This window comes from Heterodontus francisci, chromosome 27 (genome assembly GCF_036365525.1).
Source record: "Heterodontus francisci isolate sHetFra1 chromosome 27, sHetFra1.hap1, whole genome shotgun sequence".
NCBI classification, from domain to species: domain Eukaryota; kingdom Metazoa; phylum Chordata; class Chondrichthyes; order Heterodontiformes; family Heterodontidae; genus Heterodontus; species Heterodontus francisci.
Window position 1 is genome coordinate 5,008,363 of NC_090397.1, and position 19,042 is coordinate 5,027,404.

General features: G+C 47.4%; 1 protein-coding gene across 1 annotated transcript in view; it reads right to left on the reverse strand.

The window, feature by feature from the left end:
- The window catches only part of nuak1b (NUAK family, SNF1-like kinase, 1b), a 158,265-nt gene that overhangs the window by 12,040 nt on the left and 127,183 nt on the right, over nucleotides 1-19,042 (reverse strand). Inside the window, exon 4 of the mRNA XM_068058748.1 lies at nucleotides 18,898-18,963. Coding sequence (XP_067914849.1) covers nucleotides 18,898-18,963 — 66 coding nt within the window. The remainder of the gene's footprint in view (nucleotides 1-18,897; nucleotides 18,964-19,042) is intronic.

The window sequence follows — 19,042 nt, forward strand, 5'->3', positions numbered from 1 at the left end:
AGGGGGTATTGAGACTGGCCCTGGAGGGGGTATTGTGCCAGGATCTGCAGGAGGTATTGAGACAGGCCCTGCAGGGGTATTGCGACAGGCCCTGGAGGGGGTATTGTGACAGGCACTGGAAGGGGTATTGTGACAGGCCCTGGAAGGCGTATTGTGACAGGCATTGGAAGGGGTATTGTGACAGGCATTGGAAGGGGTATCGTGACAGGCATTGGAAGGGGTATCGTGACAGGTCCTGGAGTGGTATTGTGACAGGCTCTGAAAGGGGTATTGTGACAGGCATTGGAAGGGGTATTGTGACAGGCATTGGAAGGGGTATTGTGACAGGCATTGGAAGGGGTATCGTGACAGGCATTGGAAGGGGTATCGTGACAGGTCCTGGAGTGGTATTGTGACAGGCTCTGAAAGGGGTATTGTGACAGGCATTGGAAGGGGTATTGTGACAGGCCCTGGAAGGGGTATTGTGACAGGCATTGGAAGGGGTATTGTGACAGGCATTGGAAGGGGTATCGTGACAGGCATTGGAAGGGGTATCGTGACAGGCATTGGAAGGGGTATCGTGACAGGTCCTGGAGTGGTATTGTGACAGGCTCTGAAAGGGGTATTGTGACAGGCATTGGAAGGGGTATTGTGACAGGCCCTGGAAGGGGTATTGTGACAGGCATTGGAAGGGGTATTGTGACAGGCCCTGCAGGGGTATTGCGGCAGGCACTGGAAGGGGTATTGCGGCAGGCACTGGAGGGGGTATTGTGACAGGCACTGGAAGGGGTATTGTGCCAGGATCTGCAGGGGGTATTGAGACTGGCCCTGGAGGGGGTATTGTGCCAGGATCTGCAGGGGGTATTGAGACAGGCCCTGCAGGGGTATTGCGACAGGCCCTGGAGGGGGTATTGTGACAGGCACTGGAAGGGGTATTGTGACAGGCCCTGGAAGGCGTATTGTGACAGGCATTGGAAGGGGTATTGTGACAGGCCCTGGAGTGGTATTGTGACAGGCCCTGGAGGGGGTATTGAGACAGGCCCTGGAGGGATATTGTGGCAGGCCCTGGAGGGGGTACTGTGACATGCCCTGGAGGGGGTATTGTGACAGGCCCTACAGGGGTATTGTGACAGGCCCTGGAGGGGTATTGTGACAGGCCCTGGAGGGGGTATTGTGACAGGCATTGGAAGGGGTATTGTGACAGGCCCTGCAGGGGTATTGTGACAGGCCCTGGAAGGGTATTGTGACAGGCACTGGAGGGGGTATTGTGACAGGCCCTGCAGGGGTATTGTGACAGGCCCTGCAGGGGTATTGTGACAGGCCCTGGAAGGGTATTGTGACAGGCACTGGAGGGGGTATTGTGACAGGCCCTGCAGGGGTATTGTGACAGGCCCTGGAGGGGTATTGTGACAGGCACTGGAGGGGGTATTGAGACTGGCCCTGGAGGGGGTATTGAGACTGGCCCTGGAGGGGGTATTGTGCCAGGATCTGCAGGGGGTATTGCGACAGGCCCTGGAGGTGGTATTGAGACAGGCCCTGGAGGGGGTATTGTGACTGGCCCTGGAGGGGGTATTGAGACTGGCCCTGGAGGGGGTATTGTGCCAGGATCTGCAGGGGGTATTGCGACAGGCCCTGGAGGTGGTATTGAGACAGGCCCTGGAGGGGGTATTGTGACAGGCGCTGGAGGGGGTATTGTGACAGGCCCTGGAGGGGGTATTTAGACAGGCCCTGGAGGGGGTATTTAGACAGGCCCTGGAGGAGGTATTGTGACAGGCCCTGGAGGAGGTATTGTGACAGGCGCTGGAGGGGGTATTGCATTAAGTCCTGGAAGGGGTATTGTGACAGGGCTTGCAGGGGGTATTGTGACAGGTCAACTGAAGGTTCTTTCACCAGTGCGTGGTCTAAGCATTTATGGTCACACTATACAGTGAAATAAAGCAGGCCCTCTCTAGAAGCAATATCCCTGGCAGGCAAAGTGTTATCAAAAAAGGAGGTTTGTTTAGAGATACAGCACTGAAACAGGCCCTTCAGCCCACCGAGTCTGTGCCGCCCATCAACCACCCATTTATACTAACTCCATATACCACATCCCCACCTGTCCCTATATTTCCCTACCACCTGCCTATACTAGGGGCAATTTATAATGGCCAATTTACCTATCAACCTGCAAGTCTTTGGCATGTGGGAGGAAACTGGAGCACCCGAAGGAAACCCACACAGACACATGGAGAACTTGCAAACTCCAGAATTGAACCCGGGTCGCTGGAGCTGTGAGGCTGCGGTGCTAACCACTGCGCCACTGTGCCGCCTCTGTGTTACCACAGAGACAGTGGAGACCATTAGACTGAGACATTGGGACCATTAGCCTGTAGCTGTGTGCTAACCATCTCCATGTGATTTTTTTTTTGAATACATACAGGAACAGGTGCAGAAAGCTCCAGTATATCTGTGTTGTAATATTGAAGTAGATTGTGGTAGAATTTGGAGGCATTACTGCAGCTCCAGAGAAAACATACTCGTTAAGGGGATGGACAAGCATTTCTGTCACTGACATACTGAGTCCCACATGGTGTCTTACCTCCCTGGTGCCAGGGTAGAGGACAACATGGAGAGGGTGCAGAATATTCCACAGGGGGAAGGGAGTGAGCCAGAAGTTATGGTACACCTTGGTACCAATCCATACGCCATACAAAGGGCAGGTATTGTGGTCCTAGAGTTAGATTTTCAGGAGCTAGGGAGGAAATTAAAAAGTAGGACCTTGAAGGTAATAATCATTGGATTACTCCCAGTTCCACATACTAGCAAGAGTAGAAATAGGAAGATCAGTCTGCTGCTGCCAGTAATGGTGGAGACAAAGATGTTACAGATGCGGACTGCTGCAAACAGGTGAACGAGGGTGCTGTGTGGCTTGCAGAGCCCAGGGTGGTCCCTATGGCATGGAGAACCTTTGATTAATAAGGCATTGCTGTGCATCCCTTGCTCGCTGCTCACTCTGCATGCGGTGTCTGGATGCTCTCTGTCCTCCCATGTACCTTTCCTGCTGTAAGTCCTCAGCATCCTCATCATCCGAGGAAGAGTCCTGCTCATGTCCCTCCTCATCCTGCAAGGCCTCCCCCCAATTGAGTGTGTAGTTGTGCAGAGCACAGCAAACAGCAACTATATGAGCCACCCTATCCAGTTCATACCGCAGGGCACCACTCGATCTATTCAGGCAGCGGAAGCACATTTTCAGCATGCCGATTGGTGGCTCTTGTCCCGCCATGGCAGGCATTGTATCTCTCCTCTGCATCAGTGGTGGGATTTCTCACCGGCATCAGGAGCCATGTCTGCAAGGGGTAGCCCTTGTCTTCAAGAATCACCCCTCGATCTGAGCCAGTTCAGTGAACAGCAATGGCAGCTGGGACTGGCGCAGGATGAAGGCATCATGACAGCCTGGAAAGCGGGCACAGATTTGTCTGAATTATTTCCGGTGATCACATACTAACTGCACATTGATTGAATGGAAGCCCTTACAGTTTATGTATGCAGCTGGTCGCAGCGGGAAGCATAATGCGGCAAGTTAAGTATCTCTTTGCATATTTAAATTAGGCTCCCGTTGCCGAGTGGCGGGGATGCCACCTTGAGGCTTCGTCGCCGTCGGCAATATGGGGCCCGACCTTCCTGGTGCCGAGGTCTGTGGCGGGCCTATCCCGGAGGCATTTTCCAGCCCCACCCCCATTACGACCCCCGACGTTGGGGCATCTGTAAAATTCAGCCCATGAAGTGTAAATGGTTTGCTAGGAAAAATATTCAGTCCTTTTAGGACCCAAGGGGAAATCTTCATGTAGAGGCAGATGACATAACTAAAGTATTAAATGAGTATTTTATATCTGACTCCACAAAGGAAGTGGATGATGTTACAGACAAGACAGTAACAGATAGAGAAGATGTACTAAAAGATTAGTTGTTCTAATCGATAATGCCGGTTGGTGAAGGATAGAACTAGAGCCAATCTTTTTACATAACATAATAGCATTTATTTACAGAGTTACACATTACAAGCATGCATTTCCTAACCCAAAAACTATGGTTTTGGTCTATGTTTATTTATCGGGGCACAGCGAATCCTCAGTTAATGCCCATCAACTGCTTATAATTAAACACAATTAATATACAATTAACAGATCCCTTCTCTCTCTTTAATTAAAAATTAGAGTTTCTGGGGGGGAATTTTATGCTTTCCCTTGTGGCTGGTTTGAAGGCGGGGAGAGCATAAAATCGGGTGGGATGGTGGCAGACGTGGGGGTGGGGGGGGGGGCACCCCACCCTTGTTAAAGGCACTTAATGCCTGAATGAGGGATCTGGCATCAGGAAGGAGGGGGCCTGCTGACAGCCACCTTGTTAATGGCTCCCTACACCCTGCTCCCCCGCAAACTCCACCCTGCGAGACCCCTCCCGCCCTGACCTACCAGTGGCCTGGGTCCAGTGATGCTCCTGCGACTTGGGTAGTTGTTCCACTAGCAGCAGCCACTGCCTCCACAGTGGCACTGCTCAGTGAAAGAGCTGCCACCCTCTGATTGGTCAGTAAGTCTCCGAGGGTGGGACTTCTGGCGCTGGGGTTTTTGATCCCATGGAAGGCCCACTATTGTCCACTTAAGTGCCTAACTGACACTAAATTCGGCTGGCCTTCCACAGAAGAGGCGACACAAGCTTCTTGAAGTCAGTTTTTCTAGATGTCGAGACCCCCTGTCACCAGCGTAAAATCCTGGCCCAGATGTGCAACCAAAATTTGAAAACAAATTACATCAAAGGCCTCCATTTTCTGTACAAAGCATTAGATTGCAAGTTTGCCCTCCTCTCAGGCCCCCTAACAATTTCTTCATACATGCATTTGTTTGTAAAACAATCAGACAGTTGATGACTTCCATCACCATTTAAGTTTTAGAGATTTCCTTTCTCTTCAGCATTTGTTTCAAGCCAACAAGGTTAATCTGTAACCTTTTTGCAGTGTGTACATTATCCCACAAGGAAACATTCCATGCTAAAAATGACTAGTTTAATGTTCTTTGGATCACCTAAGGTTGGGTACTTAAGTACATGTTTATCCAGATTTTATTTTTTTTAATACAGAAGTTGGAAATCTGAAATAAAAACAGAAAATGCTGGAAATGCTCAGCAGCTCAGGCATGCTGATGAAAGGTTTTTGACCTGCAACGTTAAATCTGTATCTCTCTCCACAGATGTTGCCAGACCTGCTGAGTATTTCTGGCATTTTCTGTTTTATTTCAGATTTCTGACATCTGCGGTATTCTGCTTTTGTATTAGGTCAGGCATTCATTTTTTTAAATGTTTTATTTGCTCTTAAAGCAGTCACAACTTTAGGTGTTTCATTGTCGTCCTTAACTCCAACACATCAAAACTAGCAACTAGGAACTCATTATTGAACAAATGTTATGAACACCTCCCCCAACAGAGAGGGCAGTATAACAAAGTGGTCAGCTATTACATATACTACACTCCCTCCCCACTTAAAAAAACTTATACATTAAAATGTAAAATGGTACCTGTACATAACTTCCCAGAATAACAATACCTGCTATTTAACAGGTCAGGTTGCATGTTTGTTACTGTAATCACAGAAAAAACATATATGACCAATACTTCCAGAGTAATTTACATGTTTAAAAACATTGTTTTTCCTTAAATGCCAGTATGTCTTTAACAAAAATATCATTTGACAAGAAGTAATGAAAGGAACAATTGATTTCTTCTTGCATCCTACGTGCTTTCAACTAACCTATCTGGCTTCTTTCTCTTTCTGACTAGGCATCTTCTTTCATTTCCATTATGTGAGACAACACCACACCTAACCCCTATGGTGAGGCATCACATGCTGAAACCAACTGTTTCTTGGGATCATAGAGGGTCAAAACAGCATCATTGGTCAGTACCTTCTTCACTTCTTCAAATGCTTTCTGACATTCCATAGACCACTCTTTGAGCAGTTGATACCAGTGGAGCAAATGTATTCGCTAAGTTGGAAATGAACTTAGAATAATACACAACAATTCCTACAAATGTTCTAAGTTCTTCTTTGTTCTCTGGTCTCTTTGCTTTCAAAATCCCCTCAGCATTGGGTCGATACCTTTTCCTACCTTCACCATTTATTTAATGACCCAGGCATGTTACAGTCGACACTTGTGCTTTTTAGCTTGCATGCCACACTCTTGAAGCTGGTCTAGGATTTTGTTCAACCTTACAATGTGCTAATTCTCTGACTTACTGTTAATTAAAATGTCATCCAAGAAACAGCACACTTCCTTCATCCCACTTAGGACCTGATCCATGATGCTCTGGAACACTGCAGGAGCAGTGGACACCCCAAATGGTAACCTTTCATACTGGTATAACCTTTGTGTGTATGAATGGTTCGTAATTCCTCGCTCGTCAGTCAATTCTAATTGTAAATATGCATTTGTCAGCTCTATCTTACTGAACACCTTCCCATTTGCTAAACTAGAAAACAAATTACTAGTAGGCAGTGGGAAAGTATCATTTGCAATCACCTTGTTTACCATTTGTTTATAATCTTCACAAATCTGAATGGACCTGTCTGCTTTTTGCACTACCACAATGGGTGCAGCCCATTCACTGCTCTTCACCTTCTTAATTGCCCCTGTTTTTTATAATCTATCCAGTTCTTTACTTATTGCTTCAAACTGTGCATAAGGCACTGCCCTAGCTTTGCAAAATGTTGGCTGTACATTGTAATTTACCTTGACTTCGGCCTAGTGATGTCTAATATAACATTTGCTCTCCTTGCTCAAAGACCAATTTGTGCTCTCTCTTAGCACTGCATCAATGTCAGAAGTACTCTTACTGATCCCTACTATAAATAACTCGGCTCAGTTTAATCATATTTTCTTCAGCCAATTCCTTCCCATCTGGGAGACTTTGTTCCCTCCTACTACTACCAATGGTAAGCAATAGTTTGTGTCATCATATTCCACCCTAACACTAACTTCACCTCACATTGGAATACTGTTATTGGAATAACTAGTCAGTTTCACACCAGTTTTTTGTAAGGGTCTATGAATTCGGGACTTCTTGTACTCTCCTTACGAGATAACAGACGTTTCTGCAGGTGTGTCAACGATGAAAATAAATTGTGAATTTTTACTGTGGGCACTGGAATTATATCTTCAGGCCTTTCACTCTCATCTTCCAAGTGCTGTTTTTCTTGTTTTCTGACTTGATTTTCCCACTCAATAACATCAACTTCTATTATATGCACATTCAAGGACTTCCAAGCACCTGAACTAGCTTTAGGTCTACCAAGATCTTGACTTGGTGCAATGATGCAACCTGGAGCTTTTCCGTGACCTGGAACATTACTGTCTCCTCTACTCCTGCATGCTGTTTGGATATGATCGACTTTCCCACAGGCATAGCACTTTGATTGGAAATGGGGGAATTTAGATGATTGGCAGCTACATGCCAATGGTAGCATCTAAATTTCTGACTTCTCGGAGTCTGTGAACTTGGCTGTCTGATTTCACTGAAATCTAGTGGACCTCCTGTGCTGGCTCAAGAAAAGAATTTCCATGCAATCTGCAACTATCTCTTCCTGCCATTTCCATGGCTGTGGCCTCATCGCAGGCCTCCTTCCACTTCAGCTTATTGCCTTTACTCAAAAGTTTACTGTTCTTTAGACCTCCAAAGAATGTATCTCTAAGGTTGATTTCTAAGTTCGCAACATAACCACAGTGATGAGACAGTTTCTTTAATTTGCGAAACTAATCTGCAATAGTCTCATTTGGCAACTGCTTCCTTTCACGGAATGCAACTCGCAGTGCAATTTCATTCTTAGTCGTGCTGTAACATGAGTACAGAATCTCATTAATTTCAGGATAGTCCAAAGTACTGAGGTCTTGCAGACAGCATTGGTTAGACACCACCTCAAAAGCATCGGGCCCCATCATGGGCCATACTTACCTTCCGGGAGCGAGTGGAGAGGAGTGGACCTGTGGCAAAAACACTGAGACCAGAGCTGAAAAATTGAGCCCAAGGATTGCGGCCCAGTCACTTACCTTCCGGGAGAGGAGCGGAGAGGAGCACGCCGAGAGCGTAGCGGATAAAGTGAGCCCGAGGATCGCGGCCCAGTCACTTTTCTTCTGGGAGCGGAGAGCAGTTCAGGCTCGCCGGAGTTTGTAAACAAAGTGAGCAGTGATGTCACAGGAAAGCTACAAGGTGATTGGTTGGTGAATAACTGCTGTTAGGGAATAACTCTAAATAGCTGGGTAAGTAATAAAAAGTAAAGAGAAAGGTCTACAGTTTTTAAAAATATAGTAGGCAGCTGTTTTTTTAGGGAATCAAGGTCCCTAGTGTAAATAATCTAATTGTTGGGTAATTTAAGGGGATAAATTAAGGGTAAGTCATGGTAGGGCAGCTTGGCAGCATGGAGTGCTCCTCCTGTGAAATGTGGGAAGTCAGGGACACTTCCCAGTGTCCAGGGCGAACACGTGTGCAGAAAGTGTCTCCAGTTGCAGCTACTCAAAATCCGCATTTTGGATCTGGAGCAGCGACTGGAGACATTGTGGAGCATCCACGAGGCTGAGATCATCGTGGATAGCAGGTACAGAGAGGTAGTCACACCACAGGTAAAGACTGCTCAGACAGAAAGGGAATGGGCGACTGCCAGGCAGAATAGAAGAACTAGGCAGGTAGTGCAGGAGTCCCCTGGGTCCATCTCCCTTTCTAACAGATTTTCCACTTTGGACACTGTTGGGGGAGATAGCTTCTGAGGGGAATGCAGCAAGAGCCAAGTCTCTGGCACCACGGGTGGCTCAGCTGCACAGGAGGGGAGGAAAAGGAGTGGGAGAGCTATAGTGATAGTGGATTCTATCATAAGGGATCCAGATAGGCGTTTCTGTGGCCGCAAACCTGACTCCAGGGTGGTATGTTGCCTCCCTGGTGCTAGGGTCAAGGATGTCACGGAGAGGTTGCAGCACATTCTGAAGGGAGAGGGTAAACAGTCAGAGGTCGTGGTACACATTGGTACCAAAGACATAGGTAGAAAGAGGGATGAGGTCCTGCTACAAGAATTTAGGGAGCTAAGTAGCAGATTAAAAAGCAGGACCTCAAAGTTGTAATCTCTGGATTACTCCCGGTGCCACGTGCTAGTGAGTATAGGAATAGAAGGATACAGCAGATGAATGCGTGGCTGAGGAGATGGTGCAGGAGGGAGGGCTTTAGGTTCCTGGATCACTGGGTCTGTTTCTGGCAAAGGTGGGACCTGTACAAGTTGGACAGGTTGCACATGAACCGGAACGGGACCAACATCCTTGTTGGGAGGTTTGCTGGTGCTGTTGGGGGGGCGGGGGCGGTTAAGTTAATTTGGCAGGGGGATGGGATACAGAGTGGAGGTACAGTAGGGAATGATGCAGTCAAATATAGAAGAGAAACTGAGTCAGTCTGGAAGGCAAAGCAAAAATAGACCTGTTAAGGCACAAGTAAAAAATGCAAGGCTGAATTGCATCTATTTTAATGCAAGGAGTCTTACTAGTAAGGCAGATCAATTGAGGGCGATGATTAGGACATGGGATTATGATATTATTGCTATCACAGAGACATGGTTGAGGCAGGGGCAGGACTGGCAGCTCAATGTTCCAGGGTATGGAATCTATAGACGAGACAGGGGAGGGGGTAAAAGAGGAGGTGGCATTGCACTGTTGATCAAGGAGTCAATTACTGCAGTAAGGAGGGATGATATCTTAGAAGGTTCCTCGAATGAGGCCATATGGGTAGAACTTAAAAACAAAAAGGGGGCAATCACTTGGCTGGAAGTGTACTACAGGTCTCCAAACAGTCAGGGAGAGATAAAGGAGCAGATGTGTAGGCAATTCTCAGAGAGGTGTAAAAATAATAGGGTAATAATAGTAGGGGATTTCAACTTCCCCAATATCAACTGGGATATTCTTAGTGCAAAAGGCTTAAAGGGGGAAGAATTCTTAAAATGCATACAGGAGAGCTTTTTGAGCCAGTACGTAGAAAGTCCTACAAGAGAAGGGGCAATACTGGGCCTAATCCGAGGGAATGAAGCTGGAAAAGTGGTAGAAGTGTCAGTGGGGGAGCATTTCGGGGATAGTGACCATAAGTCTAAGATTTAAAGTAGTTATGGAAAAGGACAAAGACAGGCTGGAAATAAAGGCACTGAATTGGGGGAAGGCTGATTTCAATTTGATAAAACAGGATCTTGCCAAATGGACTGGGAGCATCTACTTGTAGGAAAGTCTATATCAGACCAGTGGGAGTCATTCAAAAAGGAAATAGTGAGAGTTCAGAACCAACATGTACCCATTAAGATGACGGGTAGGACCAACAAGTCCAGGGAACACTGGATGTCAAGGGATATAGAGGATTGGATCAGGAAAAAAAAGAAGGCTTATGGCAGATTCCGAGCACTGAAAACAGCAGAGGCATTAGAGGTGTATAGAAAGTGGAGTGGGGTGGGGGGGGGGTACTTAAAATAATTAGGAGAGCGAAGAGTGGACATGAAAAAACACTGGCAGCCAAGACAAAGGAAAATCCCAAGGCATTTTGTAAGTATATGAACGGCAAAAGGATAATCAGGGAAAGAGTAGCGCCCATTAGGGACCAAAGGGGCAATTTGTGTGTGTAGCCGAAAGACCTAGGTGAGGTTTTAAATGATTACTTTTCATCTGGGTTCACTATGGAGAGGGACAATATAGGTGCAGTGATCAGGGAGGGGGATTGTGATATACTTGAACATATTAGCATTGAAAGGGAGGAAGTATTAGCTGTTTTAGTGGTCTTAAAATTGGATAAATCCCCAGGCCCAGATGACATGTATCCCAGGCTGTTATGTGAGGCAAGGGAGGTGATAGCAGGGGCTCTGACACAAATTTTCAAATCCTCTCTGGCCACAGGAGAGGTGACAGAGGACTGGAGGACAGCGAATGTGGTACCATTATTCAAAAAGGGTAGCAGGGATAAACCAGGAAATTACAGGTCGGTGAGTCTAACATCAGTGGTTGGGAAACTATTGGAAATAATTCTGAGGGACAGGATTAATCTCCACTTGGAGAGGCAGGGATTAAGCAGGGATAGTCAGCATGGCTTTGTCAGGGGGAGATCGTGTCTAACTAACTTGAATGAATTTTTCGAGGCGGTGACCAGATGTGTAAATAAGGGTAAAGCAGTTGATGCAGTCTACATGGACTGCAGTAAGGCTTTTGATAAGGTCCCGCATGGGAGACTGGTTAAGAAGGTGAGAGCCCATGGGGTCCAGGGCAATTTGGCAAATTGGATCCAAAATTGGCTTAGTAGCAGGAGGCAGAGGGTAATGTTCGAGGGTTGTTTTTGCGACTGGAAGCCTGTGACCAGTGGTGTACCGCAGGGATCGGTGCTGTGACCCTTGCTGTTTGTAGTGTACATTAATGATTTAGATGTGAATATAGGAGGTATGATCAGTAAGTCTGCAGATGACACGAATATTGGTGGTGTCGTAAATAGTGAGAAGGAAACCCTTAGATTACAGGACGATATAGATGGGCTGGTAAGATGGGCGGAGCTGTGGCAAATGGAATTTAATCCTGAGAAGTGTGAGGTGATGCATTTTGGGAGGACTAACAAGGCAAGGGAATATACAATGGATGGTAGGACCCTAGGAAGTACTGAGGGTCAGAGGGACCTTGGTGTACTTGTCTATAGATCACTGAAGGCAGCAGCACAGGTAGATAAGGTAGTTAGAAAGGCATATGGGATACTTGCCTTTATTAGCCGAGGCATAGAATATAAGAGCAGGGAGGTTATGATGGAGCTGTATAAAATGCTAGTTAGGCCACAGCTGGAGCACTGTGTACAGTTCTGGGTACCATATTATAAGAAGGATGTGATTGCACTGGAGAGGGTGCAGAGCAGATTCACCAGGATGTTGCCTCAGCTGGAGCATTTCAGCTATGAAGAGACTGAAAAGTCTAGGGTTGTTTTCCTTAGAGCAGAGAAGGCTGAGGGGGGACCTGATTGAGGTATACAAAATTATGCGGGGCATTGATAGGTTAGATAGGAAGAAACTTTTTCCCTTAGCGGAGGAGTCAATAACCAGGGGGCATAGATTTAAGGTAAGGGGATGGAGGTTTAGAGGGAATTTGAGGGTAAAATTTTTTACTCAGAGGGTGGTTGGAATCTGGAACACACTACCTGAAGGGGTGGTAGAGGCAGGAACACTCACAACATTTAAGAAGTATTTAGATGAGTATTTGAAACGCCATTACAAGGCTACGGGCCAAGTGCTGGAAAATGGGATTAGAATAGTTAGGTGCTTGATGGCCGGCACAGACACGATGGGCCGAAGGGCCTGTTTCAGTGCTGTATAACTCTATGACTCTATAGTGAGGAAAACATTCGCTTTATCCTCATCTCCTATTTGGCTTTCTGCCAAATAACCTTCATTTGTAATTACACCAGTCCTCTTTGTTAGAGTTAAATTCCCCCATTGTCCCAAAGCAAGTCTTCAGTGTCATTTTCTTCAATGACATACCATGCTGAGTCACTGATGTGCACCCACAAGGAGCAATCTTTTAAATCGCCTAAACATCCTCAAAATCAACTTTGGGAGTTCCAAAAATTGTGTCACAATGTTCTTCAGACTGTAATTTCTCAGATTAGATGTAAAAAAGAATTCAACCCCATCCTCGTCACCATCTTTCTGTTGTGTATTTCACTGATTGATTTGAACATGTGTTCTCACAGCAGGCAGCCATTATTGAACAAACTTTATTCACACCTCCCCAGACAGAGAGGCCAGCAGAGAGGGCAGTATAACAAAATGCTCAGCTCCTAAATATACTGCAGCCTCCATGTGGTTTTGTATTTGTCCTTCTGGTGGAAGAGGGTGTTTATTATAATGAGGCCATGCTGAGCATACTGTCATCAGGAGGATACCATTTGCAATGGCTTTTCCCACCCTGTTTTTCCTAATAGTTCCTCTCCAGACATCAGAGTCACAGCCAATCTTGGCATTAAAATCCCCCAGAAGGATGATCTCTTCACTTGGTATGGCAGTGAGGACTTCATCAAGATCAGAATAGAAATTTTCCTTAACCTCTTCATCGGAGTCAAGGGTCAGGGCATAAGCGCTGATGACAGTGGCATATTGATTACGGCTGAGCTGTAGGTGAAGTGTCATGAGTCTTGCATTTATGCAGTCGAGGAGTTCTGGCAGTGCATCCAAAATCCTATGCTGGATGGCAAAACCAACTGTGTGAACACAGAGGGCCGCTGTCAGCCTTTCCTTTCCAGTAGAAGGTGTATCCCCCTGCTTGTTCCTTCAGCTTCCCCTCTACAGGAAGGCGCATCTCACTGAGGGTGGCGATGTCAATTTGGAGTCTTGATAGCTCACGTGAGACGATTGCAGTTCTTCTTTCTGGATGGTCACTCTCGAGATTATCTATGAGTGTTCTGACATTCCAAGTTGCAAAATTTAAAGTTTCTTTCTTTGGTCACAAAGTGATTGTGGTTCCCCAGCCAGGAGAAAGTGGGACAGCCTAATTGTAGGCACCTTTTCTAGCTCCCTCCCCACTGGGGAGAGCAGAGGGTATCCTGGAGAGAACTGCTCAGTTACAGACGTTGCTGCCTAAGGAAATCTCTGTCCCAACACAGGTGTCCAATGACCTTCGTGCATCTGTTGCCTGTGTGCAGATTCTTGAATCGGGACTCCCAGGTTCACAGCCCTGTCCCCATCGCCAATCCTCCACCGCTACAGGACTTGGCAGATGGACCCTGGTAGAAGCCTGTGCATGACTTAGATTAACATAGGCACCTTGGGGGGCGCCGTCATTGTCCACACAATCTTGTCGAGTTGGTGGTCAGATTTCGGTGACATGTCAAAGCATGATGACTGGGACCTTCTTGCAGCTGCATCCCTCTTCCACCTTCACAGCCAGTGAGATGCATAGTCTTCCAAAAAGGTCCTCAATGACAGAACAGGAATCCTGCCTACAAGGGGTTAAGGAATTAGGGTTCCTGCAGTAATAGTTGGAGACACAGACTGTCTATTGATGGAGGAACCTGGCACCACTTGCACCCAATCTTGAACTTTTATCTTAAGTCACAGTTGCAAAGTTGCAGGGCACAGAATGACACTGCACACTGACGCTGGATTAAGTAAACAAAGCGTCAGACTGTGTATTAATAAACTTCACAATGTCCTTCACACAGTGGGACAGTGGTGTTTAAAGCAGCAGGATTTTATTACCATCACGGAGGAAATGAGTATTTATATTGCCTCTCCCTCCACTCCCCACAGCCTGATGCTTATCACAACAGCCATTAGACCCGTCAAAATAATTCTCGGGAAGTGACATTACTTCATGTTCTTGGCATTTCAACACAAGGTTTAATGGAATTAATTTTAAATACTTCTCAATTACTTTTCCTTGCAACATTTCATCTTTCACCAGGTCTAAACTGATGGAGTGCTGCACTGTTGGAGGTGACGTCTTGCAGCTGAGATGGTAAACCAATGTCCCATCCACCCTCTCAGGTGAATGTAAAAGATTCCATGCACTATTGCAAAGTAAAGCAAGGGCATTCTCCTCAGTGTCCTGGCCAATATTTAACCCTCAACCAACATCACTAAAACAGATTAGCTGGACATGATTTCATTGCTGATTGAGAGTGCTTGCTGTGCACAGATTGGGTGTCACATTAACATTGCACAGACTTAGTGTCACATTTCCTGTGCACAGACTGGGTGTCACATTTCCTGTGCACAGATTGGGTGTCACATTTCCTGTGCACAGATTGGGTGTCACATTTCCTGTGCACAGACTGAGTATCACATTTCCTGTGTACAGACTGAGTATCACATTTCCTGTGCACAGACTGAGTATCACATTTCCTGTGCACAGATTGGGTGTCACATTTCCTGTGCACAGACTGAGTATCACATTTCCTGTGTACAGACTGGGTGTCACATTTCCTGTGCACAGATTGGGTGTCACATTTCCTGTGCACAGACTGGGTGTCACATTAACGTTGCACAGATTGGGTGTCACATTTCCTGTGCACAGACTGGGTGTCACATTAACGTTGCACAGATTGGGTGTCACATTTCCTGTGCACAGACTGGGTGTCACATTAACGTTGCACAGACTGGGTGTCACATTTCCATTGCACAGATTGGGTGTCACATTTCCTGTGCACAGACTGGGTGTCACATTAACGTTGCACAGATTGGGTGTCACATTTCCTGTGCATAGATTGGGTGTCACATTTCCTGTGCACAGACTGAGTGTCACATTTCCTGTGCACAGACTGGGTGTCACATTAACGTTGCACAGATTGGGTGTCACATTTCCTGTGCACAGACTGGGTGTCACATTAACGTTGCACAGACTGGGTGTCACATTTCCGTTGCACAGATTGGGTGTCACATTTTCTGTGCACAGACTTGGTGTCACATTAACGTTGCACAGACTGGGTGTCACATTTCCTGTGCACAGACTGGGTGTCACATTAACGTTGCACAGATTGGGTGTCACATTTCCTGTGCATAGATTGGGTGTCACATTTCCTGTGCACAAATTGGGTGTCACATTTCCTGTGCATAGATTGGGTGTCACATTTCCTGTGCATAGATTGGGTGTCACATTTCCTGTGCACAGACTGGGTGTCACATTTCCTGTGCACAGACTATGTGTCACATTAACATTGCACAGATTGGGTGTCACATTTCCTGTGCACAAATTGGGTGTCACATTTCCTGTGCACAGACTGGGTGTCACATTTCCTGTGCACAAATTGGGTGTCACATTTCCTGTGCACAAATTGGGTGTCACATTTCCATTGCACAGATTGGGTGTCACATTTCCTGTGCACAGATTGGGTGTCACATTAACATTGCACAGACTTAGTGTCACATTTCCTGTGCACAGACTGGGTGTCACATTTCCTGTGCACAGATTGGGTGGCACATTTCCTGTGCACAGATTGGGTGTCACATTTCCTGTGCACAGACTGAGTATCACATTTCCTGTGTACAGACTGAGTATCACATTTCCTGTGCACAGACTGAGTATCACATTTCCTGTGCACAGATTGGGTGTCACATTTCCTGTGCACAGACTGAGTATCACATTTCCTGTGTACAGACTGGGTGTCACATTTCCTGTGCACAGATTGGGTGTCACATTTCCTGTGCACAGACTGGGTGTCACATTAACGTTGCACAGATTGGGTGTCACATTTCCTGTGCACAGACTGGGTGTCACATTAACGTTGCACAGATTGGGTGTCACATTTCCTGTGCACAGACTGGGTGTCACATTAACGTTGCACAGACTGGGTGTCACATTTCCGTTGCACAGACTGGGTGTCTCATTTCCGTTGCACAGATTGGGTGTCACATTTCCTGTGCACAGACTGGGTGTCACATTAACGTTGCACAGATTGGGTGTCACATTTCCTGTGCACAGATTGGGTGTCACATTTCCTGTGCACAGACTGAGTGTCACATTTCCTGTGCACAGACTGGGTGTCACATTAACGTTGCACAGATTGGGTGTCACATTTCCTGTGCACAGACTGGGTGTCACATTAACGTTGCACAGACTGGGTGTCACATTTCCGTTGCACAGATTGGGTGTCACATTTTCTGTGCACAGACTTGGTGTCACATTAACGTTGCACAGACTGGGTGTCACATTTCCTGTGCACAGACTGGGTGTCACATTAACGTTGCACAGATTGGGTGTCACATTTCCTGTGCATAGATTGGGTGTCACATTTCCTGTGCACAAATTGGGTGTCACATTTCCTGTGCATAGATTGGGTGTCACATTTCCTGTGCATAGATTGGGTGTCACATTTCCTGTGCACAGACTGGGTGTCACATTTCCTGTGCACAGACTATGTGTCACATTAACGTTGCACAGATTGGGTGTCACATTTCCTGTGCACAAATTGGGTGTCACATTTCCTGTGCACAGACTGGGTGTCACATTTCCTGTGCACAAATTGGGTGTCACATTTCCTGTGCACAAATTGGGTGTCACATTTCCATTGCACAGATTGGGTGTCACATTTCCATTGCACAGACTGGGTGTCACATTTCCTGTGCACAGATTGGGTGTCACATTTCCTGTGCACAGATTGGGTGTCACATTTCCATTGCACAGACTGGGTGTCACATTTCCTGTGCACAGATTGGGTGTCACATTTCCTGTGCACAGACTGGGTGTCACATTTCCTGTGCACAGATTGGGTGTCACATTTCCTGTGCACAGACTGGGTGTCACATTTCCTGTGCACAGACTGGGTGTCACATTACCGTTGCACTACCCTACCTCCCAGGGATACTGGGACATTTGATGAAAATTTTATACAGCAACAGCCTCAAAAGAGCTGCATAAAATGACAAGTAAATCACTTTTGCATATTTTATTGATCAATGAAGTTATACTTCCAGACCTTTTTTTGTTAATTTTTTCCCTTTTCTGTCCTCTTCTCCTGACGCCGTGAACTTGCTCTGAGACAGTTTCACAGCCTTGTCCCAGGCAACCATCAGGGAGCCGGGAAACGGAGCATCAGCAGCTGATTCGATGGTATCAGTCCTGCCCACAGGACTCACTGAATGTGGGTATTCCAACACCCCCCACCCAACACACCAAATCAGCCTCCACCCAACACCCCCCACCCAACACACCAAATCAGCCTCCACCCAACACCCCCCAACACCCCCCACCCAACACACCAAATCAGCCTCCACCCAACACCCCCCACCATCCCCCACTCAACACTCCAAACCACCCAAAACCCCACAACCCGCATCCCAGCCCCACGCCCCGAGCCCCAGACCCCACGCCCTGAGCCCCGGACCCCACACCTCGGACCCCACGCCCCAGACCCCAGACTCCACACATCCCACACGCCAATTCCCGGACCCTGGACCCCAGCCCTCAGATCCCGGACCCCAGACCTAGACCCCAGACCCCAGATCCCAGACCCCGAGCCCCAGCCCCTGGACCCCAGCCTTTTTGACCCTGGACCCCAGCCCCCACCCCACCAGACCCCACACTCCACCCCCCAGACCCCACACCCAGGACCTCACACCTCGGACCCCACACCCCACCCCCCAGACCCCACATCCCGGCCCCCAGACCCCACACCCGGACCCCGGACCCCGGACCCCAGACCCCAGACCTCAGACCTCACACCCCAGACCCCAGATCTCGAACCCCAGACCCCATCCCCCCAGAACCCACCCCCCACAGACCCCAGAACCCACCCCCCAAGACCCCGGACCCCAGGACCCACACCCCAGACCCCACCCCCCAGCCTCCAGACGCCAGACCTCACACCACAGACCCCAAATCCCACACCCCAGACCCCAGATCCCGAACCCCCAGACCCCACACCCCCAGAACCCACCACCCCAGACCCCGGACCCGAGGACCCACACCCCAGACCCCACCCCCCAGACGCCAGACCTCACACCCCAGACCCCAAATCCCACACCCCAGACACTCCCTTTCAGCAGGACTCACTGGGTGTAACTGCCCCAGTGCAGCCCTGGCTGAAATCAGCTGATCCACCTCTAAGTAAGGATCAAATCTGCTTAGGTCTGCCCCTGCACTTCAATGCTATATCAATACTAAGAGTGGACACTCTGAAACAATGAATGATTCTTGATGCAAAAATATATGTTTCCTTCATTTTATAGTATGTACAGAAAGCATTCTGGAGGTTAGACAGGGAACAGAAATCAACGATCCACAGCATTATCTTCAACACTTCAATTAAAATAACTTCCAGCTCCAGGCCAAGAATATATGCTGCAGTAGACATTTTGAAAGTAACTTATCAGTGCCGGTAAAATACATTGCATGTTGTTGTTGTTCTTAGAGTGAATCATACCTTGATGTTATGATTTGCATCCAGCAGGATATTTTCCAATTTCAGATCTCTGTGAACAATTCCATTCTGTAACACAAAAACAAAAAAAAGTTATCAGTCATTAGAGGGAATTACTCTGAGAGAGAGCCAGTGTGGACACGATGGG